Source organism: Scyliorhinus torazame, chromosome 1, assembly GCF_047496885.1.
Source record: "Scyliorhinus torazame isolate Kashiwa2021f chromosome 1, sScyTor2.1, whole genome shotgun sequence".
In the NCBI taxonomy this organism is placed as follows: Eukaryota; Metazoa; Chordata; class Chondrichthyes; order Carcharhiniformes; family Scyliorhinidae; genus Scyliorhinus; species Scyliorhinus torazame.
Window position 1 is genome coordinate 223,345,894 of NC_092707.1, and position 20,147 is coordinate 223,366,040.

The 20,147-nt window shown below is 46.3% G+C and overlaps 1 protein-coding gene across 8 annotated transcripts in view; it reads right to left on the reverse strand.

Moving 5' to 3' along the window:
• The window catches only part of serac1 (serine active site containing 1), a 256,450-nt gene that overhangs the window by 117,057 nt on the left and 119,246 nt on the right, over positions 1–20,147 (reverse strand). For all 8 annotated transcript variants that reach the window (XR_011945462.1, XM_072502719.1, XM_072502689.1 and 5 more), the window contains 3 exons: positions 15,589–15,751; positions 15,158–15,308; positions 1,551–1,677 (listed from right to left, as the gene is read on the reverse strand). Coding sequence is in view for 7 of the 8 variants with exons in the window: in XM_072502719.1 (XP_072358820.1) it covers positions 1,551–1,677; positions 15,158–15,308; positions 15,589–15,751 (441 nt within the window). In the remaining variant the exon portion in view is untranslated. The remainder of the gene's footprint in view (positions 1–1,550; positions 1,678–15,157; positions 15,309–15,588; positions 15,752–20,147) is intronic.

The following is a 20,147-nucleotide window of genomic DNA, read 5'->3' on the forward strand; positions in this document are numbered from 1 at the left end:
CTTGCTCATGTATTTGCTTTGTTTGGCCCCTTGTCCCGCACTATAACCAATCACTGTTTTGTCGATGTACCATTTGTCAATGCTCTCTGTTGATTATTCTTGTGTCTACTGTGTACGTTCCTCGGCCACAGAAAAACTTTCACTGTACTTGGGTACATGTGACAATAAATCAAATCAAATGACTGTCAGTCCATTGGGGATGGCGGGGGAGCAACCATTGAACTACCATCCTCTCAGAGAAGATCTAGGATGCACCGGCATTGGCTGCTTCCAGCCTAAATGTCAGGGTTGGCTCCATCTGTCCAACATCTTGCTAAAAACTCCCTCCGAGAAACGTGGGACTGTCTTCCTGGCTGCCATCTCTCGGATTGAACTTGGAACAAGTGCTGGGAGATGTTTTAAAGGAGAGACCCCGCCCCGATTTCTGAGATGAAGTAATCCCGGGCAAGCTAATTAGAGGAAGTCCACCACGAGTGCAGCGTGAAACTCATGTAAAATGTTTTTCTTCCCCCCAAAGGGGTTGAACATTTGGCAATTTTTCTCGTCGATGGCACCAACAGGTTTCTCTCCGGTTTTCTCGCCGAAACTGACACTTTGAAGAAATATTGGAAAATCCTGCCCCATATGAGAGTTGCTACATTTAGGTTAGAAAAGAAAAAATCCAAAACCGAATAGTTTAATTAATATCACATTCTATGAAAGCGTGATATTAGGGAAAATCACGGTCCTGAAATTTGAGTTCACGAATTCTGATAGAGGACAAATAACAATTCCATTTAAGCTTCCTGGTCCTTCATGTTCAAAAATAGCACAACTGTGCAAATATGAAGATGTCAAAACATGCTGGTAAACCACTTTACAATGCAAGAATGCCTTTAAGACACAAGCCTTTTAATATGGATTTATTCTAATTCATTGCCATCAATCCAAAGTGAAATTATTTTCACCCAGTTAACAGCATAGTTTGCTTTATGCAGTAATAGAACTACTGAACACTGTTCATTCCATGGGTGAATGGGGCTCTATCTTAAAGAGATCCTTTGCCCATTGAACAATGTACTCAAAACCCTCATGCTTTTTTGAGTTGATCTTTGGAAAGAACATATAACTTAGTTTTATTTTCCATCTGTAATGGTTGCACAGATTTTCTTTTATACGTCAACTATACAATGCCAGCAACTCTTAGGTCCCTGGAACACTTCATGATGAATAAATAATAAGTGAATATAATGCTGATCTTGAAAATATAATAAAATATAATATATACAATTGCCCGAAATGCTGGAGGAAGCAGATTCAACAGTAACTTTCAAAAGAAAATTGGACAAATAGTTGACGGGGCAAGAATTGCAGGGCTTTGAGGGAAGATAAGGGAGTAGGATTATTACAAAGAGCCAGTATAGAAGCGATAGACTGAATGATTCCTCTGTACTGTACTGTGATAATCACAAACAAGCTTCTACATTTACAGTTCGGTTAAGTATAATTTCAAAACTGACCATGAGAAAAGGGCATAAAATCCAAACAGTTCAGACAGATTTCACCAATACCTTTGGCCAACATTCTGTGTAATTGGTATCTTTATCCTCCATATTACTGTGGTCCTTCTGTCGCCATGTTTTAAAAGCTGCTCCCAGCAGACCATGGATAAAAAGAACATCCGCTTTGATTGGCTGACTGAACACACAAAAAAAATAGATCAGGGTCTGTACTCTTCTGTAACATGCAGAAGGGTTGAAGAACATTTGGTGGTTACGATATAAACTGAGACTGATTGAACAAAATAATCCCAAATTGTTACTGTGAGGTTATCAGAATAGGACAAGTTATTAGAAACACAACAACAAAGCAGACTCTGAAACTGTATCACAGGAAAGTACATTTGAAGCTCAGGAAAATAAATAAGCTGGGGATGAACCGGATCAAAAAATTCGAAGCAGAGAAAAAGAGTAAAATATAATTTTTATTTTATATTTGCTTCAGAATGCAAGTCTAGAATAACTAATGAGTACTTTGTACTGGTGTTTACGAGGGACAAAATATGTCTAGAAGATAGATGGTGGGACTCGTACATGGGCTGAAAATTGATGGTGGGAGATACTGGAATGGTTGACTACACTTAAATTGGATAAGTCACCAGGTCCAAATGGCTTGCATTCAAGGCTGTTTGAGGAAGTGGGAATGGGGATTGTGGAAGGGATTTCCACAGCCTTCCAATCTCCCCTACAGAGCAAGGAAGCACAGAAAGATCAGAGGACAGAGTGTTAAGTTGTCAAGTTGGGAATTAGCTGTTAAGTGTTCTTCTTTTGTCTGAAAGCTGGCAGCTCATAACTTGCAATTACTTTAATTAACTAAACATAGGAACACAGGAGTAGGCTATCAGTCCATAAAGTCTGCTCTGCCATTCAATTAGATTATGGCTGATCATCTTTACTTTCCTACGCTAGCTCCATATCCCTGATTTCACTAGTCTCCAAAAAGCTATCAATTCCTGTTTTGAACATGCTCAATTTTAGAATTCCAAAGATTCACCACACTGAGTGAAAAAATTCCTCCTCATTTCACTCTTAAATGGCCTACCCCTTATTCTGAGATTATGTCCCATGGTATTAGATTCAATAGCCAGAGGAAACATCTCATCTGCACCTACCCTGGCATTCCCTGTAAAGATTTTATACCTTTCAATCTGGAACAGTTCATAAATAAGGGGTCTCCAATTTAAAATGGAGACTAGGAGGAATTTCTTCTCTCATATGGTTATTCGTCTGTGGAATTATTTTCCCCAGTGAGCAGTGGAGGTTGGATCATTTTATATATTCAAGGCTGAGTTAGGTCAATTTGTGATTGGCAAGAGAGTCAAGAGTTATGGGAGTACAGGCAGAAAATGGAGTTAAGGCCACAATCAGATCAGCTACAATCTTATTGAGTGGCAGAACAGATTCAAGGGGTTGAATGACCGACTCCTACTCCTGTTTCTTATGTTGAGACAGATACAGCAATGACATTACCTAAGGGTAACAAATTAAGAATAGATCAACGGAGACCAAGGTCATTGGGATACTCTAAAGGTGACAGCACAGGTGGAGGGAAAGTAAACCCACAAGTCTAGATAGGTAATGCTGGGATCAAGCAAGGGCTTGAAGTTCCTGTAGAACTGGGAAATAATGTGGTTAAACCTGCTGAGTGCTGCAGGGAGATCAATATCACAGAAGATGCCATTTGTTTACTTTGGATGAGAGAGCACCTCTATCCTGTTGACATATTATGAGATCCACACATTCGGCACTGCAGTATGAAAATGAATGGATAACCTGAAAAGTACCCAAAATAGCAAAAATTGCACAAGAAGGAAGAAGAAAAGTATATCGTATACAAGCTGCTAAGTGATCTCAATTATTCACACTCCCAGCATCTTAAATAATCTTGGATCAATTTAGCGACTGGAGTAATTCTTTAGGTTTTCCTTAGGAACGTTACTAGCTGATTTGCAGCAAGAGAATATGAACTGGATAAAAGCAAATTACTGCGGATGCTGGAATCTGAAATGAAAGAGAAAATGCTGGAAAATCTCAGCAGGTCTGGCAGCATCTGTAGGGAGAGAAAAGAGCGAACGTTTCGAGTCCGATGACTCTTTGTCAAAGCTAACAGAGAAAATGGGAAATATTTATACTGTCGAGTGAGAATGAAAGATCAGTTGTACCCAGGGAAACCGGGTGCTAATGGCCACAGAAATCAAGGGGAAAGAATGCAGTCCCCAGAGAGAACAAAAGATGTGAAAGGTCAAACAGCAGGGAAACGAACATCAGAGGATGAACTGTGGGGGGAGGGGAAGCAAAGAGGAGAAAGGTTAAGGAAAGGTGAATAAGATTGGGGGGGGGGGATTAAATATATATTAAGAAAGAAATGGTAAAAGACAGTTAAAATGAAATGGGATGAAAACAAATGGGTCGAGGTGGGGTAAGAGCTGATCATCTGAAGTTGTTGACTTTGATGTTGAGACCGGAAGATGAGATGTTGTTCCTCCAGTTTATGTTTAGCTTTACTGGAACATTGCAGCAGGCCAAGGACAGACATGTGGGAATGGGAGCAGGGTCTTTTGTAAAAATGGCAAGCAACAGGAAGGTCAGGGTCTTGAATGCGCAAAGACCAAAGATGCTCAGCAAAGCGATCACCCAGTCTGCCTTTGGTCTCTCCGATATAGAGACCACCACATTGGGTGCAGCGAATGCAGCAGACCAAATTGGAAGAGATGCAAGTGAAACGCTGCTTAACCTGGAATGAGTGTTTTGGGCCTGGGATGTTATGTATGGAAGAGGTAAAGGGGCAGGTGTTGCACCTTCTGCGAATTCATGGGAAGGTGCCATGGGTGATGGGAGAGGTACTGGGTATGGTGGGCGAGTGGACTAGATTATCTCGGAGGGAACGGTCTCTGCGGAATGCTGACAGAGGGAGTGAAGGGAAGATGTGTTTGGTGGTGGTATCACGCTGGAGTTGGCGAAAATGGCGGAGCATTATACTTAGCATACGGAGGCTGGTGGGATGAAATGTGAGAACGAGGGGGACTCTATCCTTGTTCTGGGAGGGAGTGGAGGGGACGAGAGTAGTGGCGCGGGACATGGACCGCACACTGTTGAGGGCCCTGTCCACAACTGTAGGTGGGGAATCATGGTTGAGGAAGAAGGAACACATTTTCGAAGCACCATTTTGGAAAGTGGCATCATCGGAACAAATGCGACGGAGGCAAAGGAGTTGAGCACAGTAAGATGTCTTACAACACCAGGATAAAGTCCAACAGGTTTGTTTCGATATCACTAGCTTTCGGAGCGCTGCTCCTTCCTCAGGTGAATGAAGAGAGGGGGGCAGCACGGTAGCATTGTGGGTAGCACAATTGCTTCACAGCTCCAGGGTCCCATGTTCGATTCCGGCTTGGGTCACTGTCTGTGTGGAGTCTGCACATCCTCCCAGTGTGTGCGTGGGTTTCCTCCGGGTGCTCCGGTTTCCTCCCACAGTCCAAAGATGTGCAGGTTAGGTGGATTGGCCATGATAAATTGCCCTTTGTGTCCAAAATTGCCCTTAGTGTTGGGTGGGGTTACTGGGTTATGGGGATAAGCTGGAGGTGTTGACCTTGGGTAGGGTGCTCTTTCCAAGAGCCGGTGCGGACTCGATGGGCCGAATGGCCTCCTTCTGCACTGTAAATTCTATGAAAAGAGGTATGTTCCAGAAACATATATATAGACAAATTCAAAGATGCCAGACAATGCTTGGAATGCGAGCATTAGCAGGTGGTTAAATCTTTACAGATTGAGAGTTGAGAAAAAAGGATGGGAGTCCTTACAGGGTGTAGGGTGCAAAGAGCTGTAGTCCATATTAGCTGTGGGAGTCAGTGGGCTTGTAGTGTATATTAGTGGATAGTCTATTGCCGGAAATGGAGACAGAAAGGTCAAGGAAGAGAAGGGAAGTGTCTAAAACGGACCAGGTGAAAGTGATGGAGGGGTGGAAACTGGAAGCGAAGTTGATGAATTGTTCCAGGTCCGGGCGAGAGCATGATGTGGCATCAAAATAGTCATTAATGTATCGGTAAAGGAGTTGTGGGAGGGGGCCTGGAACAAGGAATGTTCCACATACCCCATAAAAAGGCAAGCGTAGCTAGGACCCATGTGGGTACCCATTGCTACACCTTTGGCTTGGAGAAAGTGAGATGAGTTAAAGGAGAACTTGTTGAGAGATAGAACCAGTTCAGCCAGGCGGAGGAGAGTGGTGGTGGATGGCAATTGTCTGGGCCTCTTTTCGAGAAACAAGCGAAGAGCACTCAGGCCATCCTGATGTGGGATGGAGGTGTAGAGGGATTGCACATCCATGGTGAATAGAATGCGGTTAGGACCAGCAAACTGGAAGCTGGCAATATGACGCAGTGCATCAGAGGAATCCCGGATGTAGGTGGGGAGGGAATGGACCAGAGGAGTGAGGATGGAGTCAAGATAAGAGGAAATAAGTTCGGTGGGGCAGGAGCAAGCTGACACAATGGGCCTGCCGGGACAGTCTTTTTTGTGGATTTTGGGAAGTAGGTAAAAGCGGGCTCTCCAGGGTTGGGAGATTATGAGGTTGGAAGCCGTAGGGGGAAGGCATCCGGAAGAATTGAGGTCACTAACGGTGTTGAGATAATTTCTTGATGTTCAGTGGTCTGATCATGGTCAGGGGGAGGTAATTGGAAGTATCTGAGAGTTGGTGCTCAGCCTCTACGAGGTCAGTGCGCCAGACACTTAGTGTTAGTTCTCTCCGCTATTTGACCTTTCACATCTTTTGTTCTCTCTGGGGACTGCCATTAGCACTCTTTCACCTTGGTTCTGTGGCCATTAGCACTCATCTTTCATTCTCACTCCACAGTATAAATATTTCCCATTTTCTCTGTCTGTTAGCTTCGACAAAGAGTCATCGGACTCGAAACGTTAGCTCTTTTCTCTCCCTACAGATGCTGCCAGACCTGCTGAGATTTTCCAGCATTTTCTCTTTCGAATATGAACTGGATATCGTTCCCACTTCAGACGTGGAAGCTCGTTATCCTATTTGACACCAAAACTGAGATTCCAACCTCATATCTATTCCATCGCCTGTTATTTGCACCTCCACAATATCGCCCGTCTCTACCCCTGCCTCAGTCCATCTGCTGTTGAATCTCTCAATATGTTTCTTACGTCTTGGCTTGACTATTCAAATGCTCTCCTGGCTGGCATCCCATTTTCCTCTATAAACTTCAGCTCATCCAAAACTCTTAAGCTCACGTAGCAAGTCGCACCAAGCTCCATTCACTTACCATCCTTAAAATTCTCATTTACATTTAAAAACTCTCCGTGTCCTTATGCTTCGATATTTCCTTTTTTAGAAATAAATTTAGAGTACCCAATTCATTTATTCCAAATTAAGGGACAATTTAGTGTGGCCAATACACCTACCCTGCACATCTTTGGGTTGTGGGGGCAAAACCCACGCAAACACAGGGAGAATGTGCAAACTCCACGCGGACAGTGACCCAGAGCCAGGATTGAACCTGGGACCTCAGCGCCGTGAGGCAGCAGTGCTAACCATTGCACCACTGTGCTGCCATCCTTCCCTATCTCCTTAACCTCAACCAACCCTTTAATCTTCTAGGATTTCTGTGATCCTCCACTCTCATTTATCCCCATTTTCCATATAACACCACAGATAGTTATACCTAGAGCTGCCTTGGCACTAGGCTCGGAATTCCCTCCCCAAGGTTCTTTGCCTCGCCTCCTTTAAAATGCTCCATATAATTTACCCCTCTTCACCACACTTTTGGTCACGAGTCCCCATGTTTCTGTATGGCTTGGGCGTCAAGCTTTTTCTGATAGTGCTCGTGAAAACCCTCGAGACATTTTACTACGCTAAAGATGCTATAATCGGGACTTCCGGTGGTGACTATGGAGTGAAAGGTCACACATTTGGCAGCTCCCGCTCTTGGTGGTCTTTTTGGGCTTTTAAGCTGGATTTCTACAGGAATTTTTCAAAATAAAGGCGTAAAAGCGAGAAGAGAAGGAGGTGACCCCTAGTTTATGGAGCTGCACCCAGGGAAAAATCAAAAAAGGAGGAATTAAAAGTTGGTTGTAAGTGAGGATCAGAGTTAGAGGGAGGCAATGGCAGGGACGCAGGGTCTGACCTCACCAGCTCAGTGGTCGACGGACCAGTGGTGAGTTGCATGACCGAGAGGTTCACTCAACATCGCAGGGAGTGTACGGAGGACCCCGCCCGGGCGGTGGACTCGATCAGGGCTGTGGTCAACCGTGTGGAGGAGAGATTGATGACCCAGGGACAGGCGATCCAGAAGCTGGAGGAGCTGGCGGCGGAATGAGAGGTGCAGTCCACCGCGATGGCAGCGGAGATTGGGATGTTACAAGACCAACAGAAACGACTGCTAGAGAAAGTGGAGGACCTGGAGAACCGGTCACGGAAGCAGAATACCTGGATCAAAGAGTTATCAGACTCGAAACGTTAGCTCTTTTCTCTCCCTATAGATGCTGCCAGACTTGCTGAGATTTTCCAGCATTTTTGCTTTAGTTTCAGAATATCCGGATCGTTGGTCTGCCAGAGGGGAAGGAAGGAGCGGATGCTGGTGCGTATGTGAGGAAGATGTTGGAGAAGCTGATGAGGGAGGGTTCGTTCCCCAAGCCGTTGGAGGTGGACCGAGCCTACAGAGTGCTAATGTGTGAGCCCCACGGGCATGAGCCCCTGTGGGTGATGGTGGTACGACTGCATTGGTTCCTAGATAAGGAAGGCATCATGAGGTGGGCTGGGCAGGCAAAACGGTGCATGTGGGAAGATTCTGAGATCCAGGTGTACCAGGACTTGGGAGCAGAACTCGCAAAGATGAGGGCGAGTTTTAAGAAAGTCAAGGCGGCCCTGTATGAGAAGAAAATAAAGTTTGGATTGCTTTACCCGGCCCATCTATGGGTGACCTATGAGGGTCGGGAGCTGTACTTTGGCTCGCCGGAGGACATGGCGGACTTTATGAAGGACAATAATTTGATGGGAAAATAGGGACCTTGAACCTCGACTGTGGAGAACTGAGCGTGGAGTGATCTTTTGCTTTGTAAAAACCTTTTAACTCCTTATTTAATTTCCGATGTTCGAAAAGATGTTTGAGATTCTGCATGTATAATACTTTTTCTTTTTTCCGGTCTTTTTCATTTGGTTCTGTTTGAAGGTGTTTGACTAGATAAGGGTTGTTCGCACACTTGAGGCAGCTGAAGATGGACGTGGCCATGTTGCAAGAGATGCATTTGAAGCTGGGAGATCAAGGGATGGGTCGGGTAGGTGTTTCATTCGGGACTGGACTTCAAAACAAGGGGAGGGTGGCAATTCTGGTTAACAAAAAGGTGGCATTCGAGGTGGGAAAGATAGAGGCAGACCCGGGAGTAGATTTATTATGGTTAGTGGGAGGCTGGAGGGAATGGCTGTGGTGTTGGTGAATAAACACACCCCAAACTGGGATGATGTCGCGTTTGTCACGAGGGTGCTGGGGAAGATTCCGGACCTGGACTCGCACCGGCTGATTATGGGGGGAGATTTTAACACGGTTCTAGATCAGAGACTAGACCAGTCGAGTTCCTGGTCAGGAAAGGTGTCAGCAATGGCGAAAGAGCTGCGGGGGTTCATGGAGCGCATGGGAGGGGTTGATCCGTGGAGATCCGCTACATAAAGAGCAACGACACGGGCGAGACCGCGACAAGGCTGGTTTGGGAAGCATTGAAGGCGGTTATCAGAGGGAAATTCATCTCGATTCAGGCCCACAGGGAGAAAACTGAACCGGCAGATTTGGACAGGCTAGTAGAGGAAATTTTACAGGTGGACAGGAGATATGCGGCGTCTCCGGATGAGGAGCTCCTGAAGGAGCGTCAGAGATTTCAAATGGAATTTGGGCTGCTAGCCACAGGTTGGCCAGCTGAGGAGGGTAAAAGGGACGGTGAACGAATATGGGGAGAAAGCTAGTAGGGTATTAGCACATCAGCTGAGGAAACAGGAGGCAGCGTGGGAAATTGGGAAAATAAAGGATGAGGGGTAAGTGATGGTGGACCCGGGGGCGGTAAATTATGTGTTTCGTGAATTCTATAGTCGACTTTATAAACCGGCAGCTGGGGAGGAGGGTATGAAGCGATTTCTGGGAGGGCTGAAGTTCCCGGAGGAGCTGGTGGAAGGCCTAGGGGGCTCAATTGGGCTTGGGGAGGTAAAAGACAGATTGGGGGGGTGATGCAATTGGGTAAGGTCCCGGGACCTGATGGATAACCGGTGGAGTTCTACAAAAAGTTTTCTGAGTTACTGCTCCTGGTTAAGGCTTTTAATGAGTCAAAGGAGTTGGGAGCACTCCCGCCAACGTTATCACAAGCATCAATCTCTCTCATTTTGAAGCAGGATAAGGACCCAGAGAGCTGTGGATCATACAGGCCAATCTCCCTTTTGAACGTAGATGCTAAATTACTGGCAAAGATCTTGGCCACACGTGTAGAGGACTGTGTCCCGGAAGTAATCAGGGAGGATCAGACGGGATTTGTGAAAGGTAGGCACCGGACATCCAACATTAGACGGCTCTTAAATGTTATAATGATGTCAGCGGAGGGGGGGCGAGGTTGAGGTGGTAGTAGCCATGGATGCAGAAAAGGCCTTTGACTGAGTGGAGTGGAAGTACCTATGGGATATTCTAGGCAGGTTTGTGTTCGGGCAGGGATTTGTGGATTGGGTCCGGTTGCTATACCAGGCTCCGGTGGCGAATGTAAGAACAAACCAGGTCCGGTGAGAATATCTTAGTCTTTATAGGGGGACAAGACAAGGATGTCCGCTCTCCCCAATGCTGTTTGCCCTGGCCATAGAGCCCCTGGCAATGGCCCTTCGGTCATCAAATGTCTGGCGGGGGATAGTGAGAGGGGGGTGGAGCATAGGGTCTCGCTCTACACGGACGATTTACTCCTTTATAATCACAGACCCGTTAGGGACATGGCTGGAATTATGGAGGCACTGGAAGAATTTGGGCGGTTTTCAGGCTACAAGCTAAATATGGGAAAGAGCGAGGTGTTTGCGATTCAGAAAGGAGATTGAGGGAGTTACCTTTTAAGGTGGTGGGGAGGAGCTTTAAGTATTTGGGGATCCAGGTGGCTAAGGATTGGGGGCAGCTTCACAAGTTAAATCTGGGCAAAGTGGTCGATCAGATGAAAAGGGATTTCCGCAGGTGGGACATGCTCCCGCTGACGCTGGCGGGGAGGGTGCAGACGGTGAAGATGACAGTCCTCCCGAGGCTGCTGTTCTTTTTTCAATGTCTCCCGATTTTTGTCCCGAAGGCCTTTTTAAGGAAAATGAATGCGGTGATCTTGGGTTTTGTGTGGGCTGGTAAAACCCAGAGAGTCAAGAAGGCACTCCGGGAACGGGGTCGCGGGGAGGGGGGTTTGGCCCTCACCAGTTTTATTAACTATTACTGGGCAGCCAACATATCAATGATCAGGAAGTGGGTAGTGGGAGAGGAGTCGGTTTGGAAGGGAGTAGAGGCGGCATCTTGTAAGGGCACAAGCTTGGAGGCTTTATTAACACTGCCGTTCTCGCCGGCTCGGTACTCCGGTGGTGCTGTCAGCACCGAGATGTGGGGGCAATGGAGACAGCACATATGACTGGAGGGGGCGTCAGTGTGGTCACCGATTTGTGATAATTACCGTTTTGCTACAGGGGGCCTGGATGGGGGCTTTAGGAGGTGGCAGCAGGCAGGGATTGAGAGATTTGGGATTTGGGGAACTCTTCATTGAGGAGGGTTTTCCGAGCCCGGAGATATTGGAGGAGGAGTTTGAGTTGCCGGATGGGTACGGATTTTGGTACCTGTAGGTACGGGACTTTGTTCGGAGGCAGGTTCCAAGCTTTCCTCACCTCCCCCTGAGGGGACTACAGGATAAGGCGATGTCAAAAACGGGAGTTGGCGAGAGGAGGTTCTCGGAGATATATAAGCAATCGATGGAGTGGGAAGGGGTCCCAATCGGGGAGGTGAAGAGGGAGTGGGAGGGGAGTTGGAAGTCGGAATATGGGAAAAGGCCTGCAGGAGAGTTAATTCATCCTCGTCGTGTGCCAGGCTTAGCCTAATCCAGTTTAAGGTGGTTCATAGGGCTCATATGACTGTGGCCCGGGTGAGTAGGTTTTTTGAGGAAGTGGGGGATAGGTGCGGACACTGTGGGGGAAGCCCGGCGAATCATTTTCTAAAAATATTTTTTATTCTCCTCCTTTTTCACATTTTCTCCCAAATTTACACCCAACAATAAACAATAATCAGTAACGAATCTAATGTCAATCCCCATATCAATAACAATGATCCCATCTTCCCACCAAACCCCCAAACATTAGCCCGCATGTTAACATAAACAAATGACGAGGAGGAATCAGGATTCACCCATAGTCACCATTAACACAGAAGAGTCCCCCTCCCCCCAATCCTCCCAGCCCCCAATCCCCCTAATGTCCCATGTGATCCAATTCTCGAAAGTGCATAATGAATAGAACATAGAACATAGAACAATACAGCGCAGTACAGGCCCTTCGGCCCACGATGTTGCACCGAAACAAAAGCCATCTAACCTACACTATGCCATTATCATCCATATGTTTATCCAATAAACTTTTAAATGCCCTCAATGTTGGCGAGTTCACTACTGTAGCAGGTAGGGCATTCCACGGCCTCACTACTCTTTGCGTAAAGAACCTACCTCTGACCTCTGTCCTATATCTATTACCCCTCAGTTTAAAGCTATGTCCCCTCGTGCCAGCCATTTCCATCCGCGGGAGAAGGCTCTCACTGTCCACCCTATCTAACCCCCTGATCATTTTGTATGCCTCTATTAAGTCTCCTCTTAACCTTCTTCTCTCCAACGAAAACAACCTCAAGTCCATCAGCCTTTCCTCATAAGATTTTCCCTCCATACCAGGCAACATCCTGGTAAATCTCCTCTGTACCCGCTCCAAAGCCTCCACGTCCTTCCTATAATGCGGTGACCAGAACTGTACGCAATACTCCAAATGCGGCCGTACCAGAGTTCTGTACAGCTGCAACATGACCTCCCGACTCCGGAACTCAATCCCTCTACCAATAAAGGCCAACACTCCATAGGCCTTCTTCACAACCCTATCAACCTGGGTGGCAACTTTCAGGGATCTATGTACATGGACACCTAGATCCCTCTGCCCATCCACGCTTTCAAGAACTTTACCATTAGCCAAATATTCCGCATTCCTGTTATTCCTTCCAAAGCGAATCACCTCACACTTCTCTACATTAAACTCCATTTGCCACCTCTCAGCCCAGCTCTGCAGCTTATCTATATCCCTCTGTAACCTGCTACATCCTTCCACACTCTTGACAACACCACCGACTTTAGTATCGTCTGCAAATTTACTCACCCACCCTTCTGCGCCTTCTTCTAGGTCATTGATAAAAATGACAAACAGCAACGGCCCCAGAACAGATCCTTGTGGTACTCCACTTGCGACTGTACTCCATTCTGAACATTTCCCATCAACCACCACCCTCTGTCTTCTTTCAGCTCGCCAATTTCTGATCCACATCTCTAAATCGCCCTCAATCCCCAGCCTCCGTATTTTCTGCAATAGCCTACCGTGGGGAACCTTATCAAACGCTTTGCTGAAATCCATATACACCACATCAACTGCTCTACCCTCATCTACCTGTTCAGTCACCTGAATAACGCCCATGAATTGTAGAACCACTCCATCTTTCACACAGTTCAAATTTGACCTTTTCAAGCGTTAAGAATTCCAGCAGGTCCCCCCGCCAAGCCAGGGCTCAGGGTGGAGAGGTTGATCTCCACCCTAACAGGATCTGCCTTCGGGCGATCAACGAGGTGAAGGTTACAACATCTGCCTCCGCGCTAGTTTCCAACCCCGGCTGCTCCGACACCCCGAATATGGCCTCCCGAGGGCCAGGACCAGTTTCACGTGCACCACTTTAGAGATTACCCTAAAAACCTCCTTCCAGTAATCCTCCAGCTTTGGATAGGACCAAAACATATGAACTTGGTTTGCGGCCCCCCCCCCCCCGCAACGTTCACACACATCTTCTACCCCCTCAAAGAACCGGCTCATCTTCGTCTTCTACCCCCTCAAAGAGCCGTCTCATCCTCGAAGCCCAGCGAATCATGTACATATGTTCTAGGCGTGTCCAAAGTGGAGGGGATTCTGGCAGGGATTTGCGGACGTAATGTCATAGGTCCTGGAAGGGAGGGTGATTCCGAGTCCGGAAATGGCAACATTTGGGGTATTGGATGATCCAGGGCCAAGGGGGGTAGGGAGGTCGATGTCCTGGCCTTCTCCTCCCTGGTGACCCGGAGACGCATTTTGAAATGAAATGAAATGAAAAGAAAATCGCTTATTATCACAAGTAGGCTTCAAATGAAGTTACTGTGAAAAGCCCCTAGTCGCCACATTCCGGCGTCTGTTCGGGGAGGCTGGTACGGGAATTGAACCCATGCTGCTGGCCTGCATTGGTCTGCTTCAAAAGCCAGCTATTTAGCCCTGTGCTAAACCAGCCCCAGTGCTGGGATGGAGGGACTCGGAGCCTCCAAAGTCAGGAGTGTGGGTTAGTGACATGGCGGGGTTTCTCGGGCTGTAAAAAAATTAAGTTCACCTTGAGTGGTTCAACCCAGGGGTTAGCCCAGAGGTGGCAGCTGTTCATCGACTTCTTTAAGGAAAATTGAACGTCAGCAGTAAGGGGGGAAGGGGGGCCCTATTATACCAAAAATGCAAAAAATTTCCTGATCCTGTGCACCAAGAGGTAATCTGCACGTAAGGGTGTGTGTCAGAATACTGGACCAAATAGATTAATTTGCAAAGCAATGAGTTACACAACTGAAGGTGGAATGGCAAGCATCATGTTCTTGCGAGGTCAGCTTCTTAAATGGCTTTCCCATTGTGTACATGTTTATTATTTCATACATAGATACATAGAAGATAGGAGCAGGAGGAGGCCTTTTGGCCCTTCGAGCCTGCTCCGCCATTTATCACAATCATGGCTGATCATCCAACTCAATAGCCTAATCCTGCTTTCTCCCCATAGCCTTTGATCCCATTCGCCCCAAGTGCGATATCCAGCCGCCTCTTGAATATATTCAATGTTTTAGCATCAACTACTTCCTGTGGTAATGAATTCCACAGACTCACCACTCTTTGGGTGAAGAAAGGTCTCCACACCTCTGTCCGAAATTGTTTACCCGGAATCCTCAGGCTGTGAACCCTGGTTCTAGACACACCCACCAACGGGAACATCCTCACTGCATCTACCCTGTCTAGTCCTATTAGAATTTTATAAGTCTCTATGAGATCCTCCCTCATTCTTCTGAACTCCAGCGAAAGCAATCCTAACCTAGTCAATCTCTCCTCTTATGACAGTCCCGCCATCCCTGGAATCAGTCTGGTAAACCTACGCTGCACTCCCTCGAGAGCAAGAACATCCTTCCTCAGAGAAGGAGACCAAAACTGCACACAATATTCCAGGTGTGGCCTCACCAAGGCCCTATACAATTGCAGCAACACATCCCTGCTCCTGTACTCGAAACCTCTCGAACAAAGGTCAACATACCATTAGAAGAGTATTTCAACATCCATTTACCTGGTTCGGTACTGAGGATGAAGGATATATACTCCGTCCTCATACTTCTCCTTCACGGTGTCCCTATCAAGATTAGCCAAGGCTCTTGCTGCATGTGAAGCCTGAATAACGTGTGGCGATTTCATTGCTTCAGCTAGTATACCAATCCATCCTATAATTAAATAATCCTGTATTTTAGATTACAGATTCCACAAACGCTTCTTCAGTAATAACACATTCAACAACATTGAAGCCTTCACAATATTTTGAAATTAGCGGATAAACAAGAGCTTGAATATGCCGATAACAGTTAGCAAAAATTGAATATGAATAGCTCTAATAAAAGAAAGGATAAATCTTTCTCAGGATTACATTAACTATATAAAGTGCTAGATTAGTCTACATTCTTCTTATTATATCAGGAAATCTGACGTGTAATGCTTTCACTGCACCTGATTGAGCTATGGCTGAGTGAAGATGTTCATGTAAAGCCAAATTTCCAATTGTCCGAATTATATTTCTTTGAATTTTCTGAGAATCATGACGCAGCTGGTATATTTTCTGAAGCAACTGCAGACCTCCATTCATCACAATCTGGTCACAGTGGCTCGGAACCTGGTATTAGCGCAAATTAAAAAGAGAATAATTTCAGCTTAAAAAAACAGTACGTATACGGTAGACAGCATCATGCAGCAAAATGATACAATACCATAGACAAAAGACATAACTTTTCAAAAATAAACTACTAATTACACTTGCATTTGTAGTAAAATATGTATCTATTTCATGATGGAAATAATGGGGATGGGGGAGCTCCTCCAACGCAATCTCATGTGTTATCTCTTGGTTCCAAGGCTTGCTGCAACTGTACAGGGCCCGAGTGAGGCCACACCTGGAATACTGTGTGCAGTTTTGGTTTCCTTATTTGAGGAAAAGTGTTCTTGCTTTAGAAGGAGTGAAGAGAAGGTTTTATCAGGCTGATTCCAGGGATGGCAAAACTGACGTATGAGGAGAGATTGAGTTGGTTAGGATTGTATCCGTTGCAGTTCAGAAGAGTGAGGGGACCTCATAGAAACCTATAAAATTCTAACATGACTAGACAGGGTAGGTCCAAGAAGGATGTTCCGATGGGGGGGCAGTGTCCAGAACCAGGGGTCACAATCTCAGGATATGGGGTAAACTGTTTAATTCACAGGTGAGAAATTGCTTCACCCAGAGAGTGGTCAGCCTGTGGAATTGGCTACCGCCGAAGTAGTTGAGGCCAAAATATTGTATGTTTTCAGGAAGCAGTTAAATATCGCACTTGGGGCGAAGGGGTTCAAATAAAATGGGGGGTCAGCAGGATCAGGTTACTGAGTTGGATAATCAGCCATGATCATGATGAATGGCAGAGCAGGCATGAAGAGCCAAGGGGCCTCGGTTTGCTCCTATTTTTTATGTCTCTATGTCTGTAAAGAGATGCCACGTAAATAGGGCTGCTCTAACAAAGCAATGGCACTTACAGTTCTGTTGGTAAAATGGGAAAAAAATCACAAAGAGCATGCATTTGTGGATAGCCCTAAAGGGTAGAATTTGGTCAGAATCAACATTTCTGGGCATGACGGAACTTCAAGAAGATGAAGCTTGTGAAGTTGGGCTAAAAGCGGTTTTGGTTGTTAAATTTTTGAGATTACAAGATACCATTCATAAACAGACAAAGGTGACATAAAACACGCTTGGTTGAAATGAGCAGGCAAACAAAGAAAAAGAATGGAAAGATATGAATTAGAGCATGCCAAAATGAAAATGTAATTGTCTTTCTGATTCAAGATTCTAGATTAACATTTAAAGCCTACTCCTTTAAACTTACCTCCTGTGACAGATTGAATCGTTTTCCTCATTTGACTTTAAAATTTAAATGGTGTTATTAAATAGTGGCATAAATAGTAGCATAGTGGTACTGTCACTCGAATAGTAATCCAAGGGACCCAGGTTTCAATACCATCATAGCACATGGTGAAATTTGAATTCAATCAATAAAAAGCTGGATTTAAAAGTCTAATGATGGCTATGAAACCATTGTCATGGAAACCCAACTGGGTCACTTTAGAACACAGAACATAGAATTTACAGTGCAGAAGGAGGCCATTCGGCCCATCAAGTCTGCACCAGCCCTTGGAAAGAGCAGCCTACCCAAGCCCACACCTCCACTCTATCCCCATAACCCAATAACCCCATCTCACCTTTTTTGGTCACTGGGCAATTTTTCATGGCCAATCCTCCTTACCTGCACATCTTTGGACTGTGGGAGGAAACCGGAGCACCCGGAGGAAACCCATGCAGACACGGGGAGAACATGCAGACTCCGCACAGACAGTGAGCCAACGGGGAATCGAACCTGGGACCCTGGAGCTGTGAAGCCACAGTGCTAGCTTCACAAGTGGCTACACTTGTGCTACACAATCTGGGCTGTTCTCTGTCCGGTTGTGTGGGGGATCCGGCTCAAACAATCAGCCTTGACTGTGGGATTGTGAAGTGCGTATTTTGGCCACAGCCTTTCCTGCATTTCAGAAATTCAGTTTAGTGACAAGCAGATTGGGGATTGTTGCCATCTCCCCCTCACATCCCCACTTGCCAGTGTCATTCAGCGATTAAATATAAAACATGATCACCATTGTTACTGAGAATGTCGAGACAGATACCTTTCCGAGAGCATTTCAATCCGCATTCTATCCTCAGATCAGAGAAAGACAGATTATTGAAAACAGGAGAGAGAGAGAGACAGAGAGGTGGGTTTGGGAAATATACAGAGATAGGGGGAGAGAAAGAGAGGGAATGATAGGGAGGGAGAGAGAGAAATGAAATAGGAGAGAGAGGGGGAGGGGTGAAGAGAAATAAAATGAGAGATGGTTGTTCTGTGTGCTCACATAAAATGGCCGTGAACTGACACAAAAAGGCCGTGAACTGACACAAAATGGCCACTGTGAACTGACTCCACCTTTGTCCCTGATTTAAGAGAAATGGGTGGAGGGATTGAATGAGTGGGGAAGTGAGTGGAGTGGGAAAAGACAGCAGAGCACAGGAGGGGGATGTGGGGGGTGGGAAGAGGCACAGAATGCAAGGGTCTCTCAAGTGGAGTCTGTGCCCAGTAAAGAACAACAAAGAACAAAGAAATGTACAGCACAGGAACAGGCCCTTCGGCCCTCCAAGCCCGTGCCGACCATGCTGCCCGACTAAACTACAATCTTCTACACTTCCTGGGTCCGTATCCTTCTATTCCCATCCTATTCATATATTTGTCAAGATGCCCCTTAAATGTCCCTATCGTCCCTGCTTCCACTACCTCCTCCGGTAGCGAGTTCCAGGCACCCACTACCCTCTGTGTAAAAAAACTTGCCTCGTACATCTACTCTAAACCTTGCCCCTCTCACCTTAAACCTATGCCCCCTAGTAATTGACCCCTCTACCCTGGGGAAAAGCCCAGTAAGTGTAAGGTTGGTTATTAATATTAATGTTCAAACACCAGTCCTGGAGAGTGGGTGGACAGTGAATGGCAAATCAACATCTGACATGTGGGAGGCTTTCAAGTGTCAGTTGAAAGGAATTCAGGACTGGCGTGTTCCTGTGAGGAAGAAGGATAAATACGGCAATTTTCGGGAACCTTGGATAACGAGAGATATTGCAGGCCTCGTCAAAAAGAAAAAGGAGGCATTTGTCAGGGCTAAAAGGCTGGGAACAGACGAAGCCTGCGTGGAATATAAGGAAAGTAGGAAGGAACTTAAGCAAGGAGTCAGGAGGGCTAGAAGGGGTCACGAAAAGTCATTGGTTAAGGAAATCCCAAGGCTTTTTACATGTACATAAAAAGCAAGAGGGTAGCCAGGGAAAGGGTTGGCCCACTGAAGGATAGGCAAGGGAATCTATGTGTGGAGCCAGAGGAAATGGGCGAGGTATTAAATGAATACTTTGCATCAGTATTCACCAAAGAGAAGAAATTGGTAGATGTTGAGTCTGGAGAAGGGTGTGTAGATAGCCTGGGTCACATTGAGATCCAAAAAGACGAGGTGTTGGGTGTCTTAAAAAATATTAAGGTAGATAAGTCCCCAGGGTCTGATGGGATCTACCCCAGAATACTGGAGGAGGCTGGAGAGGAAATTGCTGAGGCCTTGACAGAAATCTTTGGATCCTCACCGTCTTCAGGGGGTGTCCCGGAGGACTGGAGAATAGCCAATGTTGTTTCTCTGTTTAAGAAGGGTAGCAAGGATAATCCAGGGAACTACAGGCCGGTGAACCTTACTTCAGTGGTAGGGAAATTACTGGAGAGAATTCTTCGAGACAGGATCTACTCCCATTTGGAAGCAAATGGACGTATTAGTGAGAGGCCGCATGGTTTTGTGAAGGGGAGGTCGTGTCTCACTAACTTGATAGGGCAGCACGGTAGCATGGTGGTTAGCACAATTGCTTCACAGCTCCAGGGTCCCAAGTTCGATTCCCGCTTGGGTCACTGTCTGTGCGGAGTCTGCGCGTTCTCCCAGTGTGTGCGTGGGTTTCCTCCGGGTGCTCCGGTTTCCTCCCACAGTCCAAAGATGTGCAGGTCAGGTGGATTGGCCATGATAAATTGCCCTTAGTGTTGGGTGGGGTTACTGGGTTATGGGGATAAGGTGGAGGTGTGCGGTTGGGTAGGATGCTCTTTCAGAGAGCTGGTGCAGACTCAATGGGCCGAATGGCCTCCTTCTGCACTGTAAATTCGATGATAGAGTTTTTCGAGGAGGTCACCAAGATGATTGATGCAGGTCGGGCAGTGGATGTTGTCTATATGGACTTCAGTAAGGACTTTGACAAGGTCCCTCATGGTAGACTAGTACAAAAGGTGAAGTCACACGGGATCAGGGGTGAGCTGGCAAGGTGGATACAGAACTGGCTAGGTCATAGAAGGCAGAGAGTAGCAATGGAAGGATGCTTTTCTAATTGGAGGGCTGTGACCAGTGGTGTTCCACAGGGATCAGTGCTGGGACCTTTGCTGTTTGTAGTATAT